Genomic DNA, 13,974 nt, shown 5'->3' with positions numbered 1-13,974 from the left:
TTACTAGGGTCTATCATAATAGATTTTGAGAAAGTGAATCAAGCGCATTACCATTCAATCTACCACCAGAACCCCCTATCATATTAGTAAACTGTAAGAACATAGTTAGCTGCTAACAGCAACAACAATTATTATTAAAATACGTCATCTTAATTATTACTGATCTTGTTGCTCGTGGAGACGAAATAAATGTGAGACTTGAGCTAAAAAAAAATAACCACTAAACTGCGGTCTTATTATTCGTTTCCTTTCACAATCACCACACTCTCACTAGTCAGTCTGCACCAAGTCCGCCATTTCTCATTTCGTGTTCGTTCTTTCCGTTTTGTATCGGTGTCTTTGTCTCTAGTATTATTCCTAAAACACTACTCTTGCAGGGCTTATTTGCTTCTAAAAGAAAGATATGGCGATTTGAATCAAATTTGTTTGAAATTAGATTTCTGTTAAATTTTTACTCGTTTTTTGTCCCTGGAGTGTCAATTTGACACTCCTGACTAAAACCGATATATCTCTCTTGTTTCTCAACCGATTTGCATAAAATTTAAAGTTTTAGAATCCTCGTGAAGTAACTCAAATATGATTCAAATATTTATCTACAACACTTCAGTTTTCCGTTATTCAAAGTCTAAGACAAAAAATCCTAAATAACATCCTTTGGAAACAAAATCAGTAGATCTACTACGAAATGCTCAAAAAAATTTCTCCTAGTGTCCAATAATGCTGAAGTTACAAGCTATATTTGCGCATAAGGATATATTTTTTGAATCACAGTAGATTAATTATGAAAAGCGGATTGGAAAGTTGACACAATTTGATGCTTTTTGTCAATTTTAGATTCTCAAAATACAAAACGAATTTTCAACGAATTTTGAAAAGTAGCTGTTTTTGGATTTTTTTGTCAATTTGCAATTTCTCAAATTTTCTAGCACTAAAAATAAACTTTGAACTGGATTTTGAGTATATTAACACAAGATTTCCGAAATAAACTTATATTCACTAGAAAGGCAATTTTATACCGGTTCTAGTGGTGTCATTACATAAGCGATGCAATACTTTACAAAAACATGTTTTTTCGAATATTTTTCTCAGACTTCAAATAACGAAAAACTTCAGCAGCAGCGAGGAGTGTCAAATTGACACTCAAGGTATGATAAGGGTGTTTTTTTTAGTTTTGGCTTTCAGGGTGCGTCATGAAAAAAGTAGAGATACAAAATTAAAGATTTCATGAATTCATTGAGGATCTCAGTAGAGTTCTTTTTAAATGGATGCGCCTGAATAGATGCAAGCTGCCAAATTTCCCATAGTGTCACATTGATACTCAAGAGCGGACTAGAGTTAAATGATATCTTGTGTAGAAAGTTTTCCATAAAATTACAGGATTTTGCGCATTTATTTGATTTTCTTAAATGACAAATATTCGTTGACAGTTTCATGTTTTCGATCATATGAGACAGATGTTCAATTTTCTGTTACTGATGCGGTATACACAACTGGTACAGTTTTGAAAATAATAAACCGAATTTGGGCTGACTGGTTTACGGTTTAACGGTTTAAAAATTATCCGATTATTTTTTTAACAAAAACCGCTATTCCAATAATTTGCTATCATTTTTTATAAAGTCTTAGACATTTCCATTTTTCGTTGAAAATTTAAAAAGATGAGATGGCGATTAGTTTTTTTCAGTTCAATGTAAACTATTACACCTCTCGATGTATCATAGAAAATATCATCATAACGTTAAATGTTATTTTCCCTCAAGAAAAAAAAAAAAAACAACTGAAATTTTGAATACAGTGCTTCAATTAGATACATAGTTTATAGCATACTCATACAGCAATTGATTCAGACACCTGTATGATTTTCACTAAATAAACACACTAAACAGAAAATCTGGCCGAATGCTTCAATCGTAAGTTCTGGATTTCACTTATATTTACCCTTCTTGTTTCGCATTGCTTTATTTTAATTTTTTGTGAGTGTGATTTTACTTGTTTCAGAATGCTTTTGTACGATGTGTGATTTTTGCTTCGAATGGTATTTTATTTTTGCCCAATTATATCCCAGTATGTTTTTTTTTTATTCTCTATGACAACTTTAATGAACTATATTAAATAAAACGTACACTATAAAAAAGGACCCTATACCTACATTTAATAAAATGAATCTGATCATAAGCGTGAAATGGCGGTAAAATAGGGCTTATTCGTTGCTTACAGTTTTGGTTCCGATTCATGAAAAAAATATCTTAATATTCCTATGCCTTTGTACATAATCAGAGCGGGCATAATTTTCCACAATTTTTGTTAAAATGTTGTATTAATCTAACAATTGTACTATATTTATAGACTGTTCCAGAAATTATAAGCACACTTTTAAAATAATAAAAAAAATATATTGTTTTATTAAATTTTATTTGGCAGTGTGTATCATTACATATCTGTGTCCTATACCCAACACTGCACTCTTATTTGATGAAATTATTTAATCATAAGCCAGACTTCGCACTTTTCCTCGAACATGACTCATAAGCTTCTGCATTACCCATCATTTTCACCACTTTTGGCCAATCTTTTTTTAAATTTTCCGATGTCTCGATTAACCGTGCCTCGGGGAAATTTGGCGGATTCATGGTTTTGGCACAAAACAGACGTTTTGACTTTTCTACCACCCGTCTATCATGGTGCATGATCATCGGCAATAAACGTTTCTGGAGGCCAGGGGTGTCATTTGCTCACACAATAGGTGGTATGAAAAAACCCAAGCAATTGCTTTTGCTAAACTAAATCGAGCATTCGAGCAGTCGCAGAAAGCAATTGCTTCGGTTGATATGAATAAAGTTTTTTCTGACAGCTGTTTTCTCAGTCAGGAGCTTTTACTTTTAGAACAAACTAGTTTGGTATGAATAAAGCCCAAATCTGAAGCAATCGCTCGAGAAATCTCCTAGCAATTACTTTATTTTCTAAGCATGCTTGGTAGCAGACTTTTCCAATAAACAAATTCTTCAACAACGTCATGAAATTATAAAATTTGCAATATTACACTTCAATACAATTTAAAAAGGCATTTTCAACATAGATAAAGAACAGTCGAAGTGATAACCCAACTTTTTTCATATTCCTGTCGTTGTATGAAATGATTCGTCTAAGATGGAACAAAACAAATCAATTAGTAAATATTTCAAATTAAAAAAATCCGGCTACAGTGGAAGAAGTCCCAATCGGCTTGAAGTTGGAAGAAAGTTGTAATAATTTAAAACATAATTCAGATCTCCCAAATTTATATGATTTTTTTATAATTCAAAGATAAAAAAAACATCTAAGTAAGATGCGCGCCTATTGCCTATTTTTTTATATATCGCTTAAAAAGCTAGGCCATTCTTTGTTTGACAATATTCAATTTTCTTTAAACATCAACATACGAGCATGTATTGACTTAAATTTTTCCGATCGTTCTTACAACCACCACCCGCATCGTCGATTTCATGGCTATTTAAGCCGTACTTTTCAATTTTTTGATCGTCTTCTTTTATTTTACTTTAGTAAATTCCAGATTCTGCTGGTTGGATAGCTCTTTTTTTCGAAGCAAAAGCTCTGTTCTAAGACTTTAGTACACATCTGCTAAGCAAATGTTTATACATACCAAACTAAGCAAATGCTTTGGGCTTTTGCTTTGCTTGATTTCGAGCAAAGTAAAAGCTACCGAAGCAATTGCTAAACCTTATTCATAGCACTAAATGAGCTCAATGTGCATTTTTTCCATAGCACATTGAGAGAGCAAAACCGAGCACTGCCTGAGCTAGCTGTCCATCAATGTGCCACATCGAAGCAAATCACTGAGCTACGCAGCGGTAGCTCTCAGCACATTGAGCTGCACAATGTGTAGTAGTATACCACCACAACGCTGAATTCAACAAACGAAAGCGAATTCTTTCCCAATAAACAAGCAACAGCAACAACACAGCTGAAATTTGGGCGGGCTCGGCCTGCCGGCTGCCGAACACCGTTGCCACAAAAAAATCTGTATCTTAAATGAGTCTGATCTTCGTCCATACGTGTCCCAATTTAACAGAATTAAATACACTGATAATACAGATTTTCGTGGCATCGCTGCTCGGCAGCCGGCAGGCCGAGCCCGACCGAATTTCGTTTGTGTTGTTGCTGTTGCTTGTTTATGAGTTATTTTCTTCCTTGCAAGCAGCCGGTGTGTCTTCGTGCCGGACTGGATGAACGATGATCGTTTTTATTTTCTTTTGATGAGAAGGAAAAATATAACGAAGAAGAGTGTTTGGCAAATTTCTAAATCCAGAGTTCACATTGAGCAGCACATTGAGCAGAGTGGATCAGCTCATTGTGTTTTTCATCATTGTGAGAAACCTCTCAGAAAATTCGACTATCGGCGCGCAGTAAAAGAGCGAGCAGTAGATATTCTATCGCAGTGCGCGCAGTTCTAGAAAGCTTGAGCTCACATTGTGCTTTTAGAACACATTGTGCTGTTTTGAGGAGTATAACACCCCTGCTGGAGGCATTCCTTGATATAGTTCTGTGTGTTCATTGTTTCCGATGTGGCGTACGCACTCGCAAATTTTCTGCCTCACCATCACCTTCTTGCCTATTTTTTCGGTAAAAAGGCCTTCTCCGTTTCGGGGATATTCTTGTTCTTGCGTACAGTGAGGTACTGTGGCCCAGGAAGGGTTTTATAGTCCAATTTCACATACGATTCATCGTCCATGATAATGCACCCAGAACTTTTGCAAAATATTGAATCATACAGTTTCCGGGCTCTTGGTTCGACAGAAGCGGCTTGATTTGGGTTTTTTTAGACTTTTTCTGCTTCCGGGTCTTGAGCCCAAGTCGCTCTTTAGCACGCATCACGTTAGACGTCGAGGTCCCGATTTTTCTCGCCGCATCCCGAACGGAAGCCGATGGTTTCTGTTTGTAGGCATCGATATCAGGACTTACAGGACCAGATTTTCGCCTCTCCTCGATTCATCTTCAAATGTACGATGTTCACCATATTTTTTTATAGCTGCCCTGTTTTCTCAATGAAAATATGAAAAATATCGTGGACAAGTGGTCTACTGTGAGTGGAATCACAGTAGACCACTTGTCCACGATATTTTTTACCTTCTCCGGAGTAAGACCACGCATTTTGAAAAGTAATCACAAACTAAATGTTTTTTTTTTCATTTTATCGCGTACAGAAATGTGTAAACAAAAGGACGCAGCCAGTAGAATTTGAAAAAACTATTCGATTCAAAATGACCGTTATCATTAGGTGTGCTTATAATTTCTGGAACAGTCTATAATACAAAGTTTAGGAAAATTCCGATCCGGCCCTGCGCCCCGGATTTATTCACTTTATATGCCCAATAAATATTGTATTTTTTTTATTTATGCGTTCAAAACGAAAGTCTTATGAAAATAGTCATGAAAAGATTTTCGGAAGCTTAAATACGATTTCAAATCTGCTGATTATTTTGATGGAAATTTTTTCATCAAGTATTTTTCTTGATTTTTGTTGAGTAATTGCTGGGTTTTGATCAAATTGGCTCGGATATTGACCGGATTTTTAGTCGACAAGTCGATTTTGGCAAGTTTTTAGAAAAAATAGCTCGGGTTTGTCCGGCCCGGATCACTGCTAAAAAAATTCTGACAACCTTACTCTAAAACAACAATAATGCCAAAAAGTACGAAAAAGTGAACTCATAAGCATCCCAGATTGTTTGGATTTATCCGGGCTCGCCCGGCTTATCAAGGAAATTTTCAAGAAAAGTCCGGTCAGGATGCCCGAATATTGTAGAAAACTACTAGGATTTTTCCCGGTTCTATTCCCATTATTTGGAAAACTAAACACAAAAAATCAAATCAAGTTTTGAATTGATTGTCAAAAAACGGATTCGTGGAAGTTTGTTTCATAAAAAAACCAAACCAATTTTCTTTTCGGATGCTTCAAACACCTGCTGATGTGCTGCGACAAGAAGAACATAATTTTAAATAATTTTTTTTCACTTTTGCCTTGATTTTTTTTTGGATTATGATCTGAAATTTTCTCAGATTTGCCGAATATTGGCTGGTTTTTCGAATAGAAAACTTTTAATTGTGTACCCGGTTTTCATCAAGTTTTTAGAAATAAATTGCCAAAAATGGCCCGGCCCGGCTACGTGCAAAAATAATTCATGGATGCGAATGCTAATCCTACACTGGAATCCTCTTTGACTTATACACTGTACCGCATGTCAAACGTAGGAGGGCTATATGTAGAAAACATTCATGCATTGAAAACATTCTGGTCCGCAGCAGCACCGCTAGAGCGCAATTTTCTAGTCAGCGATTTCCACCCGCCCGACAGAGCAACCACAATCGAGCGCACTCGGCCAAAGTGTAGAGAATGTCTATCAGAATCCGAACGATAAAAGCTCTCTTCTATTTGGCCTTTATTCTGCACCGCGCGTGACGTGACGATAGTCGAGTCACCCAAGTCAATCTATTCCAGTAGTCCTTTAGATGAGGAACGTCACTTCGGATGAACTTTGTGAGTTCTTACTCTATTCTCGTAGTCACCGTGGGTGAGAATCGTCACATTCGGGTGACGTTTTTAGGTGACAATTGTCTGTACCTTTTCAGGTGGTGACAAGATAGAAATGAAATTAAAAATAACGAAAATTACTATAAAGCGGAGTTGTTAGTTGTTGAAATTCAATCCAAAATTTTTACCCACCATGTTTAAATGTTTAAAATCATCAATAAATTTGACCGCACCTCGATGATGAACGGCATCCTCCCGAGCGTAGCTGGTATTTTCGTTCGTGTACGTTCCGAGCAGCTCGATCATGGTCAGATCACTGTTTGTATCCTCGAGGACGTCGTGCAACAGTCTTACAGCTTTTGCATCTGCTCATTCGATGGCGGACACTGAGTGAATTGAACCTTCAGCTGATCGACTCTGGAGAAGACTTCCTTTACCTGATCGCACTGCTTGGTCACCTGAATCAGCGGGGAAGTGTGTTCCAGATTGCTAAACATACGCCACTAAGATTGCAAGCAAACACGAGCTAGGGCCGATTCCTGGGGCCTGCTAATTTTTTCGCAGAAAGCCAAAATAAGATTTTCGCCCTGTTCCAGCGGAACGGAAACGATAATCGACACCACCGCATTCAGGACCGTGTCACATCGCAGACGTCGATGATTTTGTGGAAATCATCTTTAATTCCCTTGGAAGACTTGTCCTCGCTGATTTCCGCTCCCAGTTTTTTGAAAAAAAATCCCGAGCTCTTGGGCCTGGTCCTCGCGAACACTGGAAAATTTTACGCAGCAAAAAAAACAGAAACATCAGTTTGACAGTTCGGGTTTCATCCCGTCACTCAGCCTGGAATGAATATCTGTCACTGGCTCTCACCTTGCTGTAAGCTCACTTACACTGACTGTCGGAATGAGGTGACAAGAGTCGAATGATGATGGGGTGACTCGACAATCGTCACGTCACGCCCGGCGCAGAATAAGGGCCTTTCACTGACAAAACATCTCACTCATTAGTGTGTCAAATTTCACACATTTTGGAAATAAGTAGACCAACGCATTAAATGTGTGACGGTACTGCTGCACATTAATGTAAAACACCCTGTAAGGAAAAGAAATGTGTGCGTTCCACACATTATGCAGAAAGCGTTGAAAACGGGAAAATGTGTGAAATAATAAAGCGACTGAAAAGAAAAATGTGTAAAATGAAGAAAATGGAAGAGGGCCGCTATTTTTAGGCACGACCAAATGAAATGCTGGTGGTTTTTAAAAGTATTTTTTTTTTAATCAATTTAAGATTTTCATCATTTTTCGGTTTTTGAGGAAACTCATCTTCAATTTTTGCCAAACAATTTCTCCATTGGCACCGCCAGCAATCAGCGGGCTGAATCCGAAATCTAGAAAATAAAAATTATAATAAATTATTAGGTTGATGTTTAAAGTTTGAATAATGACCAACTTACATCCGATTCGTTACGACGATTCAGCCGTATAAATTCTTCGACGTAGTTTGAACATGGCTGACACCAAATTGATTGAGAAAACAACAAGTGTGATTTCACCCACTTTCATCTTATCCAGACTGATCCGGATAATGTGTAAATTTCGAATCTGCATGGTGTGGAAAAATCACAAACCGGTTTGACAGCTCCATATGTTCTCCGATAATGTGTGGAATATTTTTGCATAATGTGTGAAATGATTTATCAGTGTTGTGAGGTGTAGACCAAGGTGCTCACAGCTAGAGTGTAAGCATTTTGAGGAAAAGTAGGCGAAGGGTACCATAAGTTTCTCAGTGGTGGAGGGCAAGGTTATTTAATTTACTAGGTTCTCTGACTTTTGCAGTAAGTAGGCGAGGAGTGCGCGGTGAAGTGGTGAAGAGCTCGTTATCTTTGTTTACAAATATTAGAAACAGTTTTCGGTCGTATTTCTTAAAATATTATGGTGTCTCTCTGCGCAGTTAAAAGCTTTCTAAATAAGCGGTCGGTCATCAAACACGGTGGAAAAATTGTGTACCTGAAGTTTCCTAAAAACAGGGAACAATTCAGGGCGTGGACAATATTCTTTGACCATGGGGAAGGATGGATACCAAAGTCCAATCAAGGTATCTGTTCAGGGCACTTCGAGTCAAATTGTTTTTGTTCATTTCAATTTGGGCAGAATGTTCTTGATTCCGAAATGGCAGGGACGTTCCAAAAGGTAAATTTAGTTCTCATAATTCAGTCGGTTTACGCAATCGAAATGATTCATTGAATTTCAGCTGTGCCAAGTCTCTGCGAACCGCAACCTCTGCGATCTGAGGCAGTCTTTGCAGTTGCAATGGACGATTTCCTCAACGGTAAGTGAATCAATTCACAACAGATTTCCGATAGGTTTCTAACTGTTTTTTTTTTATTTTAGCTGGATCTCATCCTGATTTAGGATGCAAAACATCCAAGATGAACGCGACCCTCGGTATAGCTGCCATGCCTCAGAAACTTGTCGGATTCAGGTCATGGGCAAAGCCATAAAAACATTTTTGATCTGTGTCACAGAACTTCGGGCTTATCCTTACAGTTTTTAAACTCTATAATGATTTAAGTCTATTCTTGTTTAGTTTAAATAGCAGAAAATAAAACACAATGTATTTTCAACTGATTATTAATTATTTAAAAAAAACTTTTACTGTAATGACCATCAACTTACAAGCATTACATGAATGTCTCCTTTTCCGGCTTTTTATTTTGCCTTCTGATTTGGAACATGCATAGAAACTCATTATTGATTGGTGTTTTACTTAGTCACTAGCGGCATCACCATACCGTATTCATATGTTTCCTACGGCAATTTAACAGTTCAAGTTCCGGTCAGCGTTCATCAGGTAAAAATTTCCGATGGAAACGAATCCTTGGGAATAGTTACTCACGCAATTTCCATATGTTTTTTTTTTAACTTTTATGAATTTGTATCTGAAAACCTAAAACGATGAAATGTTAATGTTTCATTTAATTAAAAATATAAAAAAAAAACTAGCATACTCTCGCACCACACTTGTTGCTGATTCTATCAATATTCCCCATATTTTTCTTGCTCTTCGAGTCTATGAGCTGTGTACGATGGTGTTCTGCTTCGACTGCTGACTGAGAATTAAACCCATATCAAACTGATATTCTTCTGTCGTCGTTTCTTCACATCGAGAGCCACAAACTTAGCCATCAATTGCACTCCCCCGGAAGCTGCTTCGGAACTAACTGCCGGGTGACTATCAGCTAGTAATACTGTTTCAGGTCACCAATCGTTTCACTTACCGACAGCGAAAACGCGTGAGGGGATGTGAAAATGAAACTACGAAATCAGATCTCAAATAATTGTTTGTAAACAAACGCAACGTGTCCATGGTAGCCAATTTGGAAAACCAGCATGGCTGATTCGGAAATAGGGCTGATCAGTACACCTACTATATACCCGCCTTGGTGGAGGGTGGAGACGGAGCGCTTTTTGACAGCCAATTGTTCGCCTACCATGCCTACGACTATGATTGTCTGTCACAAGATGGTCGATTCCGTGTTTTAGTATATTAACTCACCCGTAGCTGTACTCGTCCTGGTGTAGACGAACCTTGATTTTTTTTTATTAAAGTTCGAAGGGGAAAAATGTCTTTTTTTGTCTTTATTAGAGAGACTTTCAGCCTTTGGCTGGTTCGTCTCTAGAGAATGTCTTTTAAATTCTTTCCATATTTTAATCGATAGAAGATTAATTTATTTAAGGAAATGGAACAGAGAAACTTCATTATATGAAAGGACATGTGTGGGAAATTTGGGCGCCAAACAACCCATTACACATTTTGTTCCGGTAAAAATCTATGGCAGATTTGAATCCCTGAGAAAATTTTAGATAAGAATAGTATAATTTCAGGTATGTCAACCTGTGGCTTCGATTTTTTTTTAGATTTGGGTTGCTTATTTACCCACTGTGAATTGGACGAATAAGCACTAATAAAAAATCTTTTGCAATATGACATTTTCGATAATTTTTCTATTTCGTTGCTCTTGGTGAGTTTAACAAAAATCTACAAATTATTCATCCGAAAGGTGAACAAAATTTATTCAAATAAATGTTCGAGCTTCGCTTACAATTTTTCGTTTTACATTTATTTATTTACACAAAACAATGCCTAATACATTCGTCAAGGGTTTTACATAGAAAAACCACATATCATATTCTAGAAATTAGCACAATAACCCACACAACCCTCTAGCGGAAAATTTACTGCACCACAAAACACTCACCCCAATCTAAATACAAGGTAATTCCGATTTAATTCATCTTCTTTTTGTATGATTTCTGCCCGATCGCGCGCGCGCTCTCTAACTTTTTTACAGAACCGTGGACGGTAAAGACAAAGGTAAGAAAAAGAAGGGTCTTTTCTAAGGGGACTCCTAGAAGAAAACAAAAAAATGGCGCCGCAATCAAACGACCCACAAGAGACCCGCCCCTCTCTTCATCCATTCCTACACCATAACCACCACCACCAAAAAAACCTAAAACAAAAACAATGAAAAACAACCCACATCGTCTGGAAAAATGGGGTAAACCCATTTTTTCCCATCATCCTCGAACGAGAGACAAAGAGAGCACGAGAGACGCTGCGGAAACCTCGAGAGCTAGAACTTATCCACGCATCCACACTCATACCAAGCTATAGGTATATTATAATCGCTTCCGCGAAATCCGTTTAGCCACCTACACTTTGGCGCCACCACCTAGTTGATTAGCTTCAACCTTCTTCCTTCTTCGATGTCACACGGTTCCAAATTTATACCTACTACCTACTAGGAATAAAGTAAGTACACATACCCAAAAACAACAACACAACCTTAGAAATGTGTTGGCTCAGACAGATGAAACAACAAAAAAAAAACTACAGAAACTAAAAACTCAAAACAAAAATGTATTACGAAAACTGTCCTGGCTTCGATTTTTTATACGAGTATATAAAAAAGGTGAAAGTGTAAAACAACACACACACTCACACATACACGATGTACAGAAAAAAAAACAACACACACCCATGAAAAAAAGAAGAGAAAAAACAAAACAACAACACTCACACGGTTCATGTTAAATTAGACGAATCGCGTTTTGTGTACTCATTTTTTTAATACGATTATAAGTTTCTATCGGAGCAAGTTGATTCGAGAAGAAAGTAAATGGAAAAACACTATAAATATAAATGTTGTACGGAAAGTGAAAGCGTCATCAAGAAGAGAAAAAGAGATATGTATGATCATTTATTTTTTTCAAGTTACATAAGGCAGTAATCTAGGACCACTATTTTTCGGAACGATTTGTATTCGTTTCGTTTTTTGTCCGTGTTTTTTTTTTTGTTTATTTTAATTTTTCAAGTATATAACAGGGATGTGAAATATGATACACAACACTACTTTAAAAGTTCGTTCGTGTTTGGAAACGCACGACAAAGAACGAGTTTATATATCTGTAGGGCAACAACAACCAATGTAGGTGTGTAAGTAAGTAGTTGTAAGTGATGGATTAGTAAAGCGGCATTTTTTGTTCGGTTCAATTTGTTAACGCACACACATTTACATCCAAACACAAATCAAATCAAAGTACAGTGACACAAACACACGAAACACAACAAACTAACACCAATACATGCAGAAAAAATGTATTTGCATCCCCGGAACAAAAAAAAATCGATTCAAAACAAAAACAAACAAACAGTTTTTCTTTTCTCAAATGTGTAATCGTTAAACGCGGATATATGTATATGCCATATATAAATATTTAGAGTATGTATATTTATTAAATTATTTTATTTTTTGTACGACAAAAAGTTTATTTTTATAAAATAAAATTTTTTGAAATTTTTATACATTCTGGCAAAAATGGACGAAAAATGAAAAAAAAAGTTGGATGGCAACCACATCGTAAAATCCAACAAATACCAGTAAATTTCCGTGTAGATGAACAAATCACAATATAGACGACACTAATCCGAACAAAATATAAACAAAAAATAACAAAGAGAGGATTTAATGAAAAAATAAAACAAAATTGTAAGGAACAAATTGTAAAATGGCAGCTGAACACAAACACACACACACACACACACATACGAAAACACAAATAGAACACATACACCAGCTGGATCCTAATCATAGTTGATTGTAAGCGTTGAGAAATGAAGAAAGAAAAAAGTGCTTCAAAACAGCAATCAGAAAGAAATCAATGAGTTTCGCAATCCCGGTTTGGAGCAAATTTTTGAAGACAATTTCGTCACTAAGCAAAACCGCAATTTTGCCATCGATTTCAGAAATAGTTATAGCAAAAAAAAAACAAATAGAAATGAAAACTTTAAAATAATAAGATTGAGAGAAATTTCTCGATCGTTTTTTCAACCTCAAAGTAATTTTCCCCAAAAATATGAAAATAATTTTTCAATCTGTAGAATTTTTATCTTCAAAACTTTTTTCTTCGTTGCAAAAGCACTAACTTTTCACGTACACTAACTTTATGAAAAGTAAACAAACTACTTCTTTAATGAAAAAAAAAAACGTCAATACAAAGCAATAAAACATGAGAACGAGCTCTGAATTTTACCTCCAACTTCGGATTTATAAATCTGAATGCCGACTTTTTCATCTGAATTCTTAGTTTGGAGTCTAAAGTCTTAACTGAAATTTCTCAGAAGTCACAATCAAGGTTGCCAGATTGCCCGGTTTTATCCATGTTTGCCCGGATATTTATTACAATTTTTTTTTTTCATTAAAAAAACCCGGATTGTGACGGGATAAATTCACTTTATTATCCAAATCGAACAAGAAAAAAAAACAAATATGTTGTAATTTTTTTTCCCTACATGACGAAATTTTTTGAGCCAGTTTTATTAAAATAATCATGAAAGATTTTTGTAAACCTGAAATACGATTTAAAATTTGCTGTTGAGTTTTGATGAAAAAAAAACTTTTTTTTCAATTTTTTTTCTCTTAATTTTTGTTTAGTAATTCCTGGGTTTTGACCTAATAAGTCCGAAAATTATCCGGATTTTTGGTTGTCAATTTTCAAATCATAAAATAGCCCTGATTCGTGCTGAAAAAAATCTGGCAACCTAAAATTATTCTAAAACTTTGAAGTCTGAATTCTGATCTAGAATCTGCATTCTGAACTCCCTGTTTAAATTCTTAATTTAAATCTAAAATTGTGAAATTCTAACATCTGAGAATGTGAAATTCGAACACAATAATCTAAAGTGTGAATAAAAAACTGAATATGACATCAGAAATCAAAACTGAAATTGAAATTTGAAAAATGTTGCCAGATTGTCCGGTTTTATCCGGATTAAGTAAAAAAAAACTACTTATTTAATGAAAAAAAGAACGCAATAAAAAATGAGAATGATCTCTGAATTTCACTTCCAAATTGGATTTATTAATCTGGATTCCGATTTTTCCCTCG

General features: G+C 35.9%; 1 protein-coding gene and 1 long non-coding RNA gene across 3 annotated transcripts in view; both read left to right on the top strand.

The window, feature by feature from the left end:
• LOC129755971 (septin-7) overlaps nucleotides 1-13,974 on the top strand; it is a 126,298-nt gene that overhangs the window by 99,078 nt on the left and 13,246 nt on the right. The window contains exon 12 of one of the 2 annotated variants that reach the window (XM_055752705.1): nucleotides 10,878-11,596. The exons of the other annotated variant lie outside the window; for it this stretch is intronic. Coding sequence (XP_055608680.1) covers nucleotides 10,878-10,926 — 49 coding nt within the window. The 3' untranslated portion in view covers nucleotides 10,927-11,596. Of the gene's footprint in view, nucleotides 1-10,877; nucleotides 11,597-13,974 lie in introns of those variants that run through there. 2 annotated transcript variants of the gene reach the window in all.
• On the top strand, nucleotides 4,174-9,356 carry LOC129755974 (uncharacterized). The gene is made up of 3 exons (XR_008739362.1): nucleotides 4,174-8,715; nucleotides 8,777-8,854; nucleotides 8,917-9,356. It is a non-coding gene; the product is annotated as an uncharacterized LOC129755974 (long non-coding RNA).

The sequence above is a fragment of the Uranotaenia lowii genome, chromosome 3 (genome assembly GCF_029784155.1).
Source record: "Uranotaenia lowii strain MFRU-FL chromosome 3, ASM2978415v1, whole genome shotgun sequence".
Lineage (NCBI taxonomy): Eukaryota > Metazoa > Arthropoda > Insecta > Diptera > Culicidae > Uranotaenia > Uranotaenia lowii.
This window is presented reverse-complemented; position numbering and strand designations above follow the sequence as displayed.